Below are 15434 nucleotides of genomic sequence, written 5' to 3'. Positions count from 1 at the left end.
CAATTCATCCATATTGAGTCTCCAAATTCATCTTTGATATATTTGCATCTGTTTTTCATCGTCACCATCATTAATCCGTCTTAATAACCTGTTTAACCTAACTAATTTGTTTAGTTTGTTTAATTCTCATAATTAATCTCTTTTAATCTTGTAATAATTCATCCTAATTATTTTTGCCCATGTTTTACTGTTTTATGACCTAATTCACATGTAAATAATATGTTAATTACTTCTATCTGAGTCAAGTGTCCATAATCGTTCCTTAAATCACCAATGAATATTAACAATTTGCAATTCCGGCTTCACAGCCAGAACTGAGCTTAGGAACAGACGCAGCGTCTGCTGCGCCTCTTCCAATGGACGCAGCTCTGCTGCGCCTGTTCCCAGTTGATTTCTGTCCCTGAATCCCCGTTTCTGCCTTGACTTAGTTTATTAGCTTACGTATTTAATTAACTATTAATCGTATTATCACCTAATATCTGTTTGTTTATTTATTCTTTCTTTTCTCAAATTATCCGTTTTAGATGTATTTTCGACATAAATCAATCGATAATCCAATGTAATTATTGTAATTTGCTCTATTGTATTTTTATTGTATTTCTTTTATCGTATTGCTTGTATGCTCTCACATGTAATCGATCTTAAATTCCTACTTCGACTCAATTGCATGTTAAATTACGTGATAACCGACTTAGTTAATTCTCACATGCTAGGATTAATCTAATGGATGTTGCATCGCATGCATATAATCGACAGCATATCGAGTATAGATAACTTCCCTAATCATTAGTAGAGGCCGCTATCGAGGCGGGCGGGATTAGGTGTTCGATCAAAAGAGCTTCCTAATACGTACCCTCACCCCTACTCCAGATCTCTGTGAACATCCGTGTTCATTGGCATCACGAGTCATTCTAGACATAGAATGCTAAGGGTAACGAGTTCTTGGTGTTCATGTCACTACTTTGTGTCTTGACATGGCACGAGGTATTCGAACGGTTTTCAATTTTCCACAATAAATTGGTGGCGACTTCACAAATGCAACAAAAGAAAAGCTTGCTTCGCTTTTCGCCGCGTCCACAATAAGGCAAACCATCACGTGGCTAATCAAGAGGGAAGAAATACAAAAGGCACGAAACGAGGTAAAATTAAAGGTAAAAAACGTAAGGTAGAAATCGATAAGTAATGGATGATTGTTAATCTCAATATAGAAGTCTTATAATATTTATTTTAATTTGTTATTAAACGTATATTGTGGTATAATTTTACTACTCCCTCCATACCACACCAATGGTAACATTGAGAATCTTGACACTATTCATGGTCGTAGGGAATCTTCGATATTATTCTTAATCTATAAGACAAAACATAGTCATGTGATATCTTGTTTGATTTATCGTCATGAATGCTATAAGAATATCAATTTTTTATAATTTTTAATAATGTGTAACTAAAGATATTCATGTTGCAAAACGTATCTCAACAAGTGTGAAAAAATCAATGTTACCATTGGTGTGGTATAGAGGGAGTATTATACTTTCCTGATCAACCTATTTGAATTTATATTTTTGTATTCGCGAGTATAATCATCTCTAACATATATTTTTCATTTTCATTTTATATGAACTATTATCAACGCATGTAATAAAAGGAAGCGAAAGTGAACCTTCGGGTAAATATTAAATAGTATGATTTCTAAATTCTACTTCGTATGTTTTTAAGTTTATGTGTTTTTTTTTATGTCAAAATAGGAATAATACATAAAACTTACTCTCATAATTTCCTAAAAAAAAAACAAAAAAACCTACTCTCATAACTAATTGTAAACAAATAAGTACAAATAATTGAATGAATTTTTTTTAAAACTTCACAATTTATTTTTGAACCATCATGACAATAATTAATCATTTTAATTATATCATTTCCTCTTCCAATTTAAGTTTTCTCCAACTCCCACCTTTTGATTGTTTTTCTATAAAATTTACTTTACTTTTTTAAGTGGTTTATGCTTTTTTAACCATTATAAAATGATCGTTGATCTCAAAATGGAGATCTTATAATATTTCTTTAAATTTGTTATTAAGCGTATATTGTTGTGTAATTTTACTATTATGCTTTCCCGATCAACCTATTTGAATTTGTATTTTTGTATTCATGAGTATAATCATATCTAACATATATTTTTCTTTTTCATTTCATATGAACTATTATCAAGGCATGTACTAAAAGGAAGCGTACTAAAAGGAATCGAAAGTGAATTTTCAGATAAATATTAAATAGTATGGTTTCTAAATTCTAATCCGTATATTTTTAAGTTTATGTGTTTTTTTTTTCAAAACCGGAATATATTATTTTATAGTCGTTAATACTATTTTTATTATTATATAGGATCGTGGACATAAGTATAACAAGAGATGGATCAAATTCTTGAAATAGTAATAAGAAACTTAAAAAAATTTATGAACCTTTTGGAATTCGAATTTAGGGAATATAGTTTTTTATATTATTGAGAAATTGAAATGAAAATTTAATTCATAATACATGGAGTAGATACCGACCATACCGTTGAATCGTATCTAATATTTTTCTATCGATATAATAAATGTTTTTCGGATGTAAATAATATTTGAAGCATGCACGTGGTGATAAGATTTCAAAGATATTTCTATGGGAGGGTTGATGGAGAGGTCTGGAAATAATTTGGAGATGATTATACCGAACTATTGAGTTTACAACCTTATAAGGCGTCATTGAAGATTTTTTCATACGGAATTATTATATTGCGGAGTAAAACACACGCATATATAATGAGTCGTCTTTGTCATTGCTCCGTTGTCAAGTTTCTCAAAATTAGTATCTACCATATTGTCATTTGCAGGATTCGATTTAAAAAAATAAACCAAAGTTGTCAAAGAAATAAGGTATTAACTAACTAAGTTCTATGTATTTCAAGATCTGTATATTTTTAAATGGATCAACAACTAATTGCTCGAACAAATATTAACAATACGATAAAAATATCAAAACTAAAACAGATAAATCCTGAATTTCACGGTCCTAAACCTAGTTGAAACTCATTAGCTTTATGCGATAAAAATATTTTCATTAAAGTATATTTCAACTCATTACTCAATTCTCCTAAATAATTTTCGATTATAACTTTTATTTATCGAAGCAAAATACAATGATGAGAAATTTATACAAGAAGGTACTAATATTATATAGGATTATTTTATGGGAATAATCCATCCTATGGGTGCCGCGCAAATAACACTCCATCCTATTGGTAATTCTAATTAAATCCATCCTATCCACCATTCTTCCCATAACACTCTCGAGAAGACCGGCCACACGAAGAACAGTCACCCTTGTTATTTATAGGTAAAAAGTCACTTCGTCATTCTCCATTAACTCCACCTTCCTCCATAATTATTCTACCCTTCATGCTTCACCCTCCACCAACCCAACCACCATTACGCCGCCAAATATCACCACCGCCACAATCACCCACGACTCTTATGCCCACTTCACGGCCCATCTGCATCTACTCTAACACCAATACCCCCACTATTCTATTTCCGTAAACTATGCCACCCATAAGCGACTTCCATTTTCATCTTTTCCGACCACCACTAAATGCATCATCACCATCAATATTCAACCCTTCATTCCTCGGATCTATTTTTTAGCCCCTTGTCCTCGCCGTCAACCGCCTCGCTTACCGTTGTCGTCTTCAACCATCACGCATCTCCATTTTTATCTTTTCTGGTCACTCCTATGAGCTTCACTCTTTTCCTAACCATCGTTCATTTCCCTGCCTCTTTACAACCACTACTCTCGATGGCCTCATGTGGATCTCGTTCGATTTTGGTGGTGTGCGATGGTGGTGTTTAAGTGAGGGTGTGAGTGCGGAGTGCGGTGGTTTTGGGGAGGATAGAAGGGTGATTGTAAGAGTGATTATTGTGGTTAGCTTGGTGGTTGTAGTGAATTAGAAGAGGGTGGTGGAATAAGGGTGTATAAAAGGAAGGATGATTTGATTTTGTTAATTATAATTATAATTAACCTAAAGTAACCGGTCGTCATTTTAAGTGAGTTTGTTATGGGAAGAATGGTTGATAGTATGGATTTAATTGGAATTACTAATAGGATGAAGTGTTATTTGCATGACACACATAAGATGGATTATTCTCATGAAATAATCCTATTATATAAGTAATTTTATAAAAATATTAAATTTGAAGTCTCGTGCATATAATGCACGGGATCTAAACTAGTTTAAAATTAAATAAATAGAAGCACTTATGTACGTTTGAGTTGTATTTCTTTTTAGGGTTATTTCATACGAATAATCCAAACTATATATCTCCTTCCCATATTAATCTATACTAACGTTTAACCGAGAAAAATATGAACTATTAACTCATTTATCTTTCATTGAACTTGTGGAAGGAGACTTGCACAACCGGTTCCCATAACCTATCAATCGAAATTACTCCCCCTCTATCTCCTCACTTTAACAAAACAAAACTCCATTTATCTCCTTAATCAAATTAAAGGAAAAAAACCCGGAAAAATCTCTTAATGTTTAAACCAAGAGTAATCAATCGTCAACCACAAAGAAACAAGACAAAATCAACCAAAATGAAAATGAAGCAAAATATAAATATATTAGTTGGAACAACCACCATTTGAGCATTCTCCATTGAACCCAGATCACCAAGCTTTAAGTAATACTCCGTATGTAGTATGTGAGATTATTAAAAAATTAGTGTGAACCCCAAAATTATAAGTTGAACAGACTGAATCAAAGAGAAATAAAATAGCTCCAAACCTCTCACATCTCATTAAAAACGATATCTTATGAACCTCAAGTCCCAATTTGATTACTTCTTTTCTAACTTCATTCCTTTAATGAATGAAATTAGGCTTAAATTTGGGATAAACATACAAGAGTGATTGAGAGAAGATGAAGAGGAGAAGAGAGAGAAGCTTGATTAGTATATGTGTATTTAGGTTATTTGATTAGTGGTGGTTTCTGGGTGTTGATAAATTTGATTCGGGGATTTTAGTAGGATTTTCTGAGTTTGGTTAAAGTTACAGGAAGAATAAGAATTAGGCTAAGTTTAGTGAAGAAGAAAAAAAATATGATTTCCTGGGTTTGGTAAAGTTACAACTGGAAAACAATTAGGCGTGAAGAAGAAGAAAAAAATAGGGCCCACAACCTTATGACCTGAAACCTTACCGGCTATAACAGGTCAAAATTAGGTTGAGTCCAATGAAAGATAAAAGAGTCAATAGTTCGGATTTTGCTCAGAGTTAAACGTTAGTATGGATTAATATGAGAATGAGAGGTATAGTTTGGATTATTCCTATGAAATAACCTTTCTTTTTAACTTATCGTCTATTGGGCAATATTTTGTAGAGCTTAGGTATTTTTCCATTTTGTTGGACACATTACGAAGAAAGAGCATGTCTCCTGAATCCTGATTAGACTGTCAAACGGATCGGGTTGCTTGGGTCCCGTTAGGTCTTGGTCGATTAGGGTCGGAGAGAAAAAATTTATGTCGTCTTTTATTTTATCATTTTTCTGTTAAAAAACATACTATTTAAAATTAAGTCATTTTTATTATTAATGATATTACGGAGTATTATATTAATTTTTTAATAATAAATAATTATTTAATGATATAAGAATTATATAAAATTGACTTTTAAATTATTTTTCTGATTAAAAATAATATTTTTTATATTTATTATTTCAAATAAAATATAAAAATTTTAATATTTTAATAATATTTTGAATTTATTTTTGACCATCGGCTCGAACGTGTCGGGTCGGTTTTGACCCTAAAATAACGGGTCTTTTTGGGTCACTGGTCAAGATTTACGGATATATAACCCTGAAAATCACGTGGATCAGATTTACGGGTCATCATTTCAAGAATTACGGATATATAACCCTGAAAATCACGTTGGATCAAATTTACGGATTGGCTCATATTTTGAGAGGTCTATTTCTGATAGACGGTTTTACAATACATTTGGTCTCCTATTGGAAATTTGGAATGTCCGTCCAAGTGAGGAAAAAAAAAAACGTAAACCCTATTTACCCTAGGAAGGGTTTAAGCAGAAATCGAAAGGACTGGCGCCACTTAAATACTCAATTCATTCAACGTCTTGCTGAAGACGGGTCGGAGCAGTAACGGGTAATGCCACTCACAAAACGGATAGGGGAATAAGGTGGGATACCCCAATGTGCTTCCCTCTCTCCTCTATTTGGGTCATTTGTGAGAGGAAATGGTATCCGTCATACGTGCCGTCTTCAATGAGATTTTGTGTTCATTCAAATCCCTAATTTTCACTTGGAAATTCGCGGGAATCAATGGGGTCGAAGAACAAGAACAAGAGAAAAACCGCTGCTAATAATAGCGGAGATAACGCTGGCAAAGAGGAAAACAAATTAATCAAAGATGAACGGTTTTCGAAGGCGCACTATGACCCAAGGTTCCAGAATGTTCCCAAGAACAAGGCCAAAGTCAAAGTTGACTCTCGTTTCAACACCATCTTCACCAACAAGAATTTCGGCGCCATCTCTTCCGCCGCCATTGATAAGCGCGGCAAGCGCAAGGTTCGCTCGGAAAATGAGCTCCTCAGATATTATCATTCCGAGGCGGCGGCGAATAAGAAGACGAAGTTGATGATGAAGAAGAAATTGGAAGAAGAGAAAGAGAGTGAGAGTAGTGAGTCGTTTGAGCCGACTGATGCTACTGATACCGATATTGATACTGATGCTGATGAGTTGTTTGAAGATGATGACTCGTCTGTTGAGGTGAATTTTCACTCCATCCGTCCCAATCATTTGTTTAGCTTTTTTATTTTTAGTTTTTTTGGCAAAATGTCCTAAAATTGTTGTAATTTTCAGCAAGTTTTAATCATATGATCAAAATTATCGTAATTTTAAGTAATGTCGATTTAAAGGTCTTAAATTGAAGACTTTATTGATCATCGCTTGTCGTTTGTTGATAAATTTAGTCTTACTTTTATTGCTAATCTCCGATATAGATCGATGAAGGTGGATTTTTGCAAGGCCATACTTTAGATTGATGGTTGAAACTATCTATTTGTAGCATTACAATAATACTGACTGGTGCGAGACTAATTCGTTGTAGAATTTGAGTTGTGATAAAAGTGTGATTTTTTTTTTGGAACAGATGGAAGATGTACCTGTTATTGAGAAACAAACACACAGATTGTCTGTTGTTAATATGGATTGGAGTCAAGTCACGGTATTTTGCTCCTCTCGTATTTAATGTCTCCTTTTTTATGGTTTATTTGCAAATTAAAACGGTAAATGTTCATTACATCACAACAAAGCGAGAGATCGAGTTTTGGAGCAATGTGCCTTTGTTACCTATATTTGAAGCTCTACCATTGTCCACACTTCTTCTGAAATTCACCTAGTGTTGCATTGCTATACTCAATTCAAAGTTACTCTGTCTGATGTTTGCGTTGTTCATGCGTTTTCTTTAGTTCATTTTCAAGTGATCCTTGATGCAGAGGATATACCCATTATTGAATTGGACTCTGAACTGTTCCAAACTCTTACCAGTGAAGCATAGGGTTAAAGTGTCTCTTACGTGATCATAAATGTTGAGTACAAATACATGCTCCACACCAGTTTACTTTATGTTTTCTTTCTTCCATCTCATGGTGTATTTCAGGCTGTTGATTTGTATGTCATGCTGAGCTCATGGCTGCCTAAAGGAGGACAAATAAAGTCTGTTGCAGTCTATCCTTCAGATTTTGGGATTCAACGAATGGAAGAGGAAGCAGTCCGAGGTCCGGTTGCGTTGTTTGAGGATGTACTGGAAAGGGATGAGGGTGACGAGGATGCGGATGAGACCAGCTATGATGACGAGGATACGGATGAGGTCCGTGACAATGATGAAGATCGAGCTGAGGTCAGTGAAGATGAAAATGTAGATGATGCTGCTGATGATGATGAAGATGGGGTTAGTGACAATGAAGATGTAGTTGGGGATGAAAAATATGTGGGTATCGATAGTGAAGATAAAGGTGAAAATGAAGATGCTGCTGACGATGATGAAGAAGATGCCGATGATGACGAGATATATAATGAAAAGCTGCGTGCCTATGAGAAAAGTAGGCTAAGGTAGTTGAATATAACACCATTATCTGCGTATCCTATTTATTTATTTATATATTTACTCTTTGTTTGAATACATAAAAATGAGGATGGGGGATTGTAGGTTAGGGCTTAGGGGTGGGAGAATGTATTATTGTCATTTTCCCAACAGATGTTTCCTATAGAGATGTTCTAATGGTGAAGGGATTTTATTAGACTTGTAGTGTAAATGTATCCCTCTGTTTTCCTCTCACCAACACTTTCTAACAACTTGGGGAACCTTGTCCCCTCTCTTCCGCTCTAAATCCTTCCATCAAAACAATGCCTGAATTTTTTTTTCTCATGCACGGTTCTCTCCATGGACCAACTCAATTGCTTAGCTGAAGTGCCTTAGTATGGAGTATCTTTTTCCCTTCAAGTCACAGTTCAACTGATTGCCTCTTTATGGGTGGGGACAATGTTTTTTTAGCTGTACTGGCAAGGCAGAAGGGTACTGCTATATTCAGATACTCCTCTGATAGATATCCAGTGTCTCTTAACGTACTGTAGCCTAGGTGAGGCCTCATGTGACTGGGGAATAATATATTATGCTGCGTAGTTTTTGAAGGTTAAGACATATGAACTATGAAGGTGAGATTGTTTACTCTAGTCCATTGATAATACAGTTGAAAGGTTAGTAAGGTGATTAACAAGTTTTCTTTCCCTTTGCTGGTGTATGGATGATTTGTAATTTGATTATGTTCAATGAAGTTTGCTCTCTTTTTTGTATTTCTCTCTCCCCTCTCTTGCCTAATATCACTCCTCATAAATGATCAAAATATTTGATCTACAGTTGCTCTTTTCCCCTCTTTGTTGTCAACCATACCGAGTAAGGTTTCCGTAAGTTTCAGGCCATATCATTGGTGTATACGAGGTTGACTACTCATAAGCTAGATTACTCTGAGACTTATATTGCCTTGCATTCCCATGTCTGATACTTGAAGCTGACACTCGTACTTGGGTATGACACCTAGAGAGTTAACTTTGAGAAAAAAGCATGGGTCGTTCTTATAGAATAGATGAGTCCGTCACTTGGAAACACTACTTCTAGCCATTTTACGACTTTTTGTTGGATAGACCGAGTATTTCATGTATTGACAAATGACATTTGGAGAGTGGATCTCGTTGGTAAAGAAAGGCGTACAGTTAACTTGCAAGAATCAATGTTTTTGAGGTCGGTTGAAAATTTGAAGATGCATGTCGTGAACCCTTATATTTGGTTTGAAATTGGATAATGAGCACATTAAGGCTGTAAATGCTAGTCATGCTACTATTAGTGTTCCTTCGGAGTTGGATGTTACTATTTTGCTCGCTATCGTGGCTAAGATATTGCATACTCCTGATGTTCCTAACCATCAGCTTGAAACTTACCTTTTAGTACAAGGGAGAACAATGTTTGGGCAACAAATCTCCTCGAATTGGTGCAGCCTACTCCAGGTGATATGTTGCTGGACTCGACAACGAATTACGATTAACTACTTCACTGATTTATCGCAGAAAATCAAACAGATTGAGGGAGTAGAGAATTTGAAATAGGGGATTCATTATAGTAACAAGGTTTTAAGATAGGTTCTCTTAATAGGTTTTCGTGTACTTGTTATTTTAGAGGCTATATTGTTCCCTCATTTGAACTATTTCTTTTTTCTTTAGAAAATCTCTTTTATTATTGAATTTAGAGTCGTATATTCATTTGACGTAGATATGTTACAAGTTTTTTAAAGGCAATATTGAAAAGGAAAATACAGTATTGAAGATGATCTCTTCCAACTTTTTTGTGATTGTCTCATTACTTCTCATGTCACAGATGGCTAAGCCCACAAGTGGTCTTTGAGTACGAAACTCGTGTTTTCTTTCTCTACATCAACACGACTGTCTTTTCCATGGGTTTCAGTAGACTTTTTCAACCCATGTGCCACATCAATCCTATTTGCCTGTCCCGTATTTGCATGTACTGCATTAGTATCAATTGTTACATTTTAATGTTAGGCTTACAAGTGATTGAGATATACAATCTTTATTTTGCTAAGTTGCTGTTCTCTTCGAGGTTCCTCATGCTGTATTGCGCCACCAGTTGTTGGTATGTTCAAATGTTTTTATTTTTCTTACAGGTATTACTATGCTGTAGTGGATTGTGATTCTGTTGCCACTGCAGATTACCTTTATAAAGCCTGTGATGGGATTGAGTTTGAAAGATCATCAAATGTGTTGGACCTGAGATTTATACCTGATTCTATGGAAATTAAACATCAACCACGAGATGTTGCTACTGAGGTAATTTATGAGCTTTGAATTCAATTAAGATTTTCCTCCACGCCGTCACATAAAATTTGCTTACAGAATCAGCATTTTTTAATTCCTCAAGAAATAATACTTCTGTAGTTGGGTAGCAGACCGCAGTAGAGAAACGGATATGGTGTTCTATGGTTTTTGGATATTTTCTAACAGCTATATCACATGATGATTAGGCTCCTGCAGAATATGAGGGTTTAGACTTTCAAACTCGGGCACTGCAACAAAGCAATACAGTTCATTCCTGGGATGATGATGAACCACATCGTGTAAAAACACTGAGACGTAATTTCAGCAAAAAGCAGGTTAGCAATCTGCTATTGTGTGTAAATGTAAACTTTTGGCTGTCAAGTCATCACAGTACCTGTCTATCTACTAATCTACTACTCCCTCAACTGCAATGAGAAATTTGAATAAAGGGGAGATTAAGTGGAATGAGATAGTAAATTATAGGTATTTGCTCCTTGTCATCCGTAGTGGATTATAAATTATGACAAAGGAATCTTGAAACTATGATAAACGTACATCAGTGCATGGCTTTTCGGTTAGTTTATGTCTGGTACTCTATGCTAGAAGTAGATATCTATTGTTTTATTCTTACTGCTTTTTATCGTAATAACTGAAAATCGGGAACCTTTTCCCCTTTTAACTAGGGTATATTACTCTGTAGTTGGCTGAAATGGAATCGAGCGAGTATTTAGCATCTTCTGAGAGCGGGAGTGACGAGGATGAGACTGGCGATGAAAATCCTTCTGAGAAAAAGAAGAAAGCTGAGATTTTACGTGCCTTGATTCCGTCTGGTGATGTGATAGAAAATTAGACTAGGTCGTTAAATGCTAGAATTAAACTACCAAATTAACAATTTATAAGCCAAACTATACCCTAGATTACTCTAATGGATAAAGCAATATAGTGCAAGTAAGGGTCGATCCCAAGAGAAGGACTTTTAAGCTAAAGACTTGAAAGAGAAAATGCACGCGGTGCCCTTGAAGTTACGAATTTTGCCCGAAATACCCAATTTTTTGTTCCGGAAAACTTTAAGCGGCTATAGCTCGTGTCTACGAATTCAGAAAGTGATAATTTTTTTTTTCAAATCGATCATCTTTTCGAGAACTACTATTTGAAAAAAAAAATTGTCGTATTTGGATCCCGTGGCTAGGAGTTTTTGTACGTCAAAGTTTTTTTTTTACCGTACAAACTTTGAGTGACCATATCTCTTGGTCACGAATTCCAAACACGACAATTTTTTTTTTCAAGTCGTAGGTCTCGAAAAGATAATCAATTTGAAAAAAAAAAATCGTTACTTTCTGAGCTTGTAAACACGAGTTATAGCCTCTTAAAGATTTTCGGATCAAAAAATTGGGTATTTCGGGCAAAACATCAAAGTTCAAGGGCACCGCGTGCATTTTCCGAATTGTAAATTATCGACTAGTGGGGACTAATCAAGACCTACTAATTATGTTTATCAAAAAACAATGATTATGAACAATGGTTAACATGTAGTATGACATAAATGGAGAAAGTTTGGTTTTGAAGTAGCATAAGGAAAAGTAAAGATGCAATTTTTATCATAGAAGCAAAACAACAAACACTAGATATGCAACAATCAAATATGGGAAAGACTTGGTGTAATTCTCTCTTAGTAATCCAACAATGACAAAGTTTGACTCTTTTCTCTCTATTGTTATCTATCCAATACTATCATCTCAAGAAATTGACACACACAATTAAACCATATATGTGAGTCCTTCAATTCCAACCACAACTCATTAAACCATGAATGAAAACTAGAATTGAACATGAAGCTTTTGCCAAGAGATGTAAGCTAGAATCAAATCCTACTAGATTAAACCATGCTAGCAAGAAAAGACATGTAATTTCCTATTTGAAATATGAATCCTTTAAACCAAATCAACATACAACAAGTTTGCTCCAAACAATTCTAGATAGATTAAACCATTTCTCTAGAATTTGCAATAGTTGGGTAAATAAGATGCAAGAGTAATCAATTCATACATTCATCTACTCAACATAAGAATTTAAGAACAAAGGAAAGAACAATAGATAAATTGAGAGAGATTTAGGAGTCTTACAACATCAAAGTTGGATACTTTGATCAAATTACACCAAGTAATGAAAGATTTAGCCTTCCATAGTTTGCTTACAACCCAATTTTTGTGGAAAGATTACAATGAAAATGGAAATGATTAAGGTCTAATTATTACGAGATTGAAAGCAAAGCATAACCTTTGATGGTAAGGAGGTGAAAAAAGGCTCCCAAAACCTAATGCAAAACATGTATTTATAGTCTAAAAACAAGGCATAGGAAAATGGGCTTTCAATAGGAACATATGACGGAATTTAGAATCTCGTTTCCAGCCAAAACGGCGATCTGCCGTGGTCTTGGATCTGCCATGGCAGCTTGCCGTTATTTTTGGCAGACTGCGGTTTTTCCTGTGGCAGCAACTTGCGAGAGCCATAACTCTCTCGTTTCTTGGTCAAATAAGGCATGCGACCTACCGTTGGAAAACTAAGATCACAAGCTTTCACCTCCACTTGGCCTTGCGTCGATACGAGCTCTAGAACTCCAGATATACGCGTTTGAAGTTGGCCCTTGTGAAACCGAGTTCTCAATTCTTCATTTTGGCTCTTGTTTGTATTTTGCCAAGGCTCCAAATCTTCCATTAGCTTACTTTTCTTGACTTTGAACGTATTCCCTTGGCTTACCTTTTGCTCTCCTTCTTCACCTTGGTTGACCGTGGCTCGGGTTTGACTTGTGAGTCGGTTTGTACAAAATGATCCATTCATCTCAACTTACCAATATGAAGTACTTGAATTACCTTGAGATGTAAATACCACCAACAAGTTCACATGATCCAAATTACAACAAAAGTAGAATCACCGGAAAATACCACGATTAACATTTAAAACCGGCTTTATGACAAGTTTATTCAACTAAAATTACCTAATTAGGCCGACACTATTTGATTCTATCATGATGGTTAAGAGGGAGATGATGAAAGCCAAAATATGGAAGTCACTTTTGCAACAGGTCTAGAAGATATTAACAAGAAAATTCTTGAGAAGGAGAAAAGACAAGAAACTGTTTTTGAGTCTTATCACCGAAAGAAGAAAGAGAAAAAGATTGCTAGGAAAAATAAAACAAAAACTTTATCAGACGATGATAGTAAGAAGGATGGTAAAGGCAAAAGGAAGAAGGAAAAAAAGACGGTGTTAGAGAATGAAGCTGAAGCCAGTAGAGCAGAGCTCGAGCTATTAGCTGCTGATGAGAATGTTGCAAATAAAAAGCTGAAGGGTTACAATATGAAACATAAGAAGGCTAAGGGGAAGAAAGGCGAAGAGACTCCCGATGACACTAATTTACCTACAGTTCATGTTGATGACCCTCGCTTTTCTGCTCTTTTCAATAATCCTGGATATGCCTTGGATCCTACCGACCCAAACTTCAAAAGGTTTTTTCCCTTTTGTCTGACATGAGGCCAACCCATATCCTTTGTGTGTTTCTCATTTAGTTACATTGTTAATGCATTAATCTTACACGTAACATCGTCTCATAAATGCGAGACTCTTGCCAGTTCCTTTACGAACAAACGTCTACAATCTAAGCCTTTTGTCTATCCACTAAGCGCCCGATGGCGTCCCTTCTTTCCCCATGATCATCATTTGTCACTCATGTCAGAATAACTGTAAATTGATGAAGTGCTTCTGTCAATTTTTTGCAGGAGTGCTACTTACTATCGGCAATTGGCTCATACTCAACAGAAGACCTCCAAAGAGCATGAAAATGTAGAACCTATGGAACCATCTATTCAGAAAAAAAGCGAGAATACGGCTGGCACATCTCAAAAGGATAAGCATGAGCTGTCTGCAATGATAAAATCCATTAAAATGAAGGCTCAGCAGCTTTCTGTGCCGTCTACTGTCAAGAGAAAAAATAAGACCGAGTCAAATGGATCAATCTCCGGAACAAAGCATAAGCTTCCGGGATCTGATCGAGCAACAAAAAAGGCCCGGCATCATATTTTAAATATTTCAATTGGTAACTAGGTCTCACACCAGTTTCTTGTGGGATTGCTCCTTATTATTATGTTCCAATTAAATTATTTTTGTTTCTGAAATCTTTTGAGTAAAACTTTTTTGACAACGAAAATGTATATAAAACTCTCCGCCAACATCGGAGAATGCTTGTTGCCAGAAGATTTTGTCAGTCATTTTGATTCTTGAAATCTGAAAATTTGAGGGAATGCCATTTTTACAGTGTCTTGTTGATGAGCTGTTTTGCCTCTGCAATCAGGTCCTCTTAACCTTGTATACTAATCATTATTATCGTCAATTGCTTTTGTCACAAGAAGATAAAAAACAAGCAAAAAATGATAAATGAGAATTATAGATGTGTTATAAATTAGTCATAGTAAGCTAGTAACCCTCCAAATATATCAGGACTATCCACTAATCTAACACCACCAGGCTCTTTATGCCAACTTAACTTTCTGTGCCGTCTGAAACAATAAGACAGGGTTTTGTGACCATTTTATGGTCAAGTGTAACCACAATGGATAATGGTCTAGCTAGTGTTCCAGCTTTATTGTTAAAACTTTTTTTCCAAAAGTGATCACATTTGGCTATAAAATGGTCTCAAAGCCCCGTCTTAGGGGAGACTAATGAAAGAATTGTCTTGAAGGAAACTGAAGATGACCGTTAAAGTCCAGAGGTTGAAATTTGATATACTCGAAGATGATGACGCCCTGACATATGACTGTTACTTCCAGGTACTGCTTGAGGCTTAATGGAGGATGGAGGATATCGGAGGTACTTTCGTAGATTCCTGAGGACTTATCGGCAATGTGTTCGACTCTAACACGTCGTTGCCTGGATTTAGAATCTCGTTAACCACAAAATTCAGATGAAGGAAAAGCAATTCTAAATGATCTCTTACTGTATG

At 35.4% G+C, this 15434-nt stretch overlaps 1 protein-coding gene across 1 annotated transcript; it reads left to right on the top strand.

Annotated features, from left to right (window-relative positions):
- The first annotated feature begins 6093 nt into the window (after window positions 1–6093).
- On the top strand, window positions 6094–14764 carry LOC141653697 (pre-rRNA-processing protein esf1-like). The gene is made up of 8 exons (XM_074461536.1): window positions 6094–6826; window positions 7209–7283; window positions 7719–8170; window positions 10291–10453; window positions 10648–10776; window positions 11142–11276; window positions 13481–13944; window positions 14215–14764. The coding sequence occupies exons 1-8, from the start codon at window positions 6380–6382 to the stop codon at window positions 14537–14539; spliced, it is 2190 nt and encodes a 729-aa protein (XP_074317637.1). The 5' UTR covers window positions 6094–6379; the 3' UTR covers window positions 14540–14764.
- The last annotated feature ends 670 nt before the right edge of the window (window positions 14765–15434 follow it).

The sequence above is a fragment of the Silene latifolia genome, chromosome 4 (assembly GCF_048544455.1).
Source record: "Silene latifolia isolate original U9 population chromosome 4, ASM4854445v1, whole genome shotgun sequence".
NCBI classification, from domain to species: domain Eukaryota; kingdom Viridiplantae; phylum Streptophyta; class Magnoliopsida; order Caryophyllales; family Caryophyllaceae; genus Silene; species Silene latifolia.
This window is presented reverse-complemented; position numbering and strand designations above follow the sequence as displayed.

Bases quoted from the DNA above. Each gene is read 5' to 3' on its own strand.
- LOC141653697 (XM_074461536.1), top strand. From the start codon at position 6,380: ATGGGGTCGAAGAACAAGAACAAGAGAAAAACCGCTGCTAATAATAGC. The intron at 10,454-10,647 runs GTAATTTATGAG...CATGATGATTAG, and splicing joins CACGAGATGTTGCTACTGAG to GCTCCTGCAGAATATGAGGG. The intron at 10,777-11,141 runs GTTAGCAATCTG...ATTACTCTGTAG, and splicing joins GTAATTTCAGCAAAAAGCAG to TTGGCTGAAATGGAATCGAG.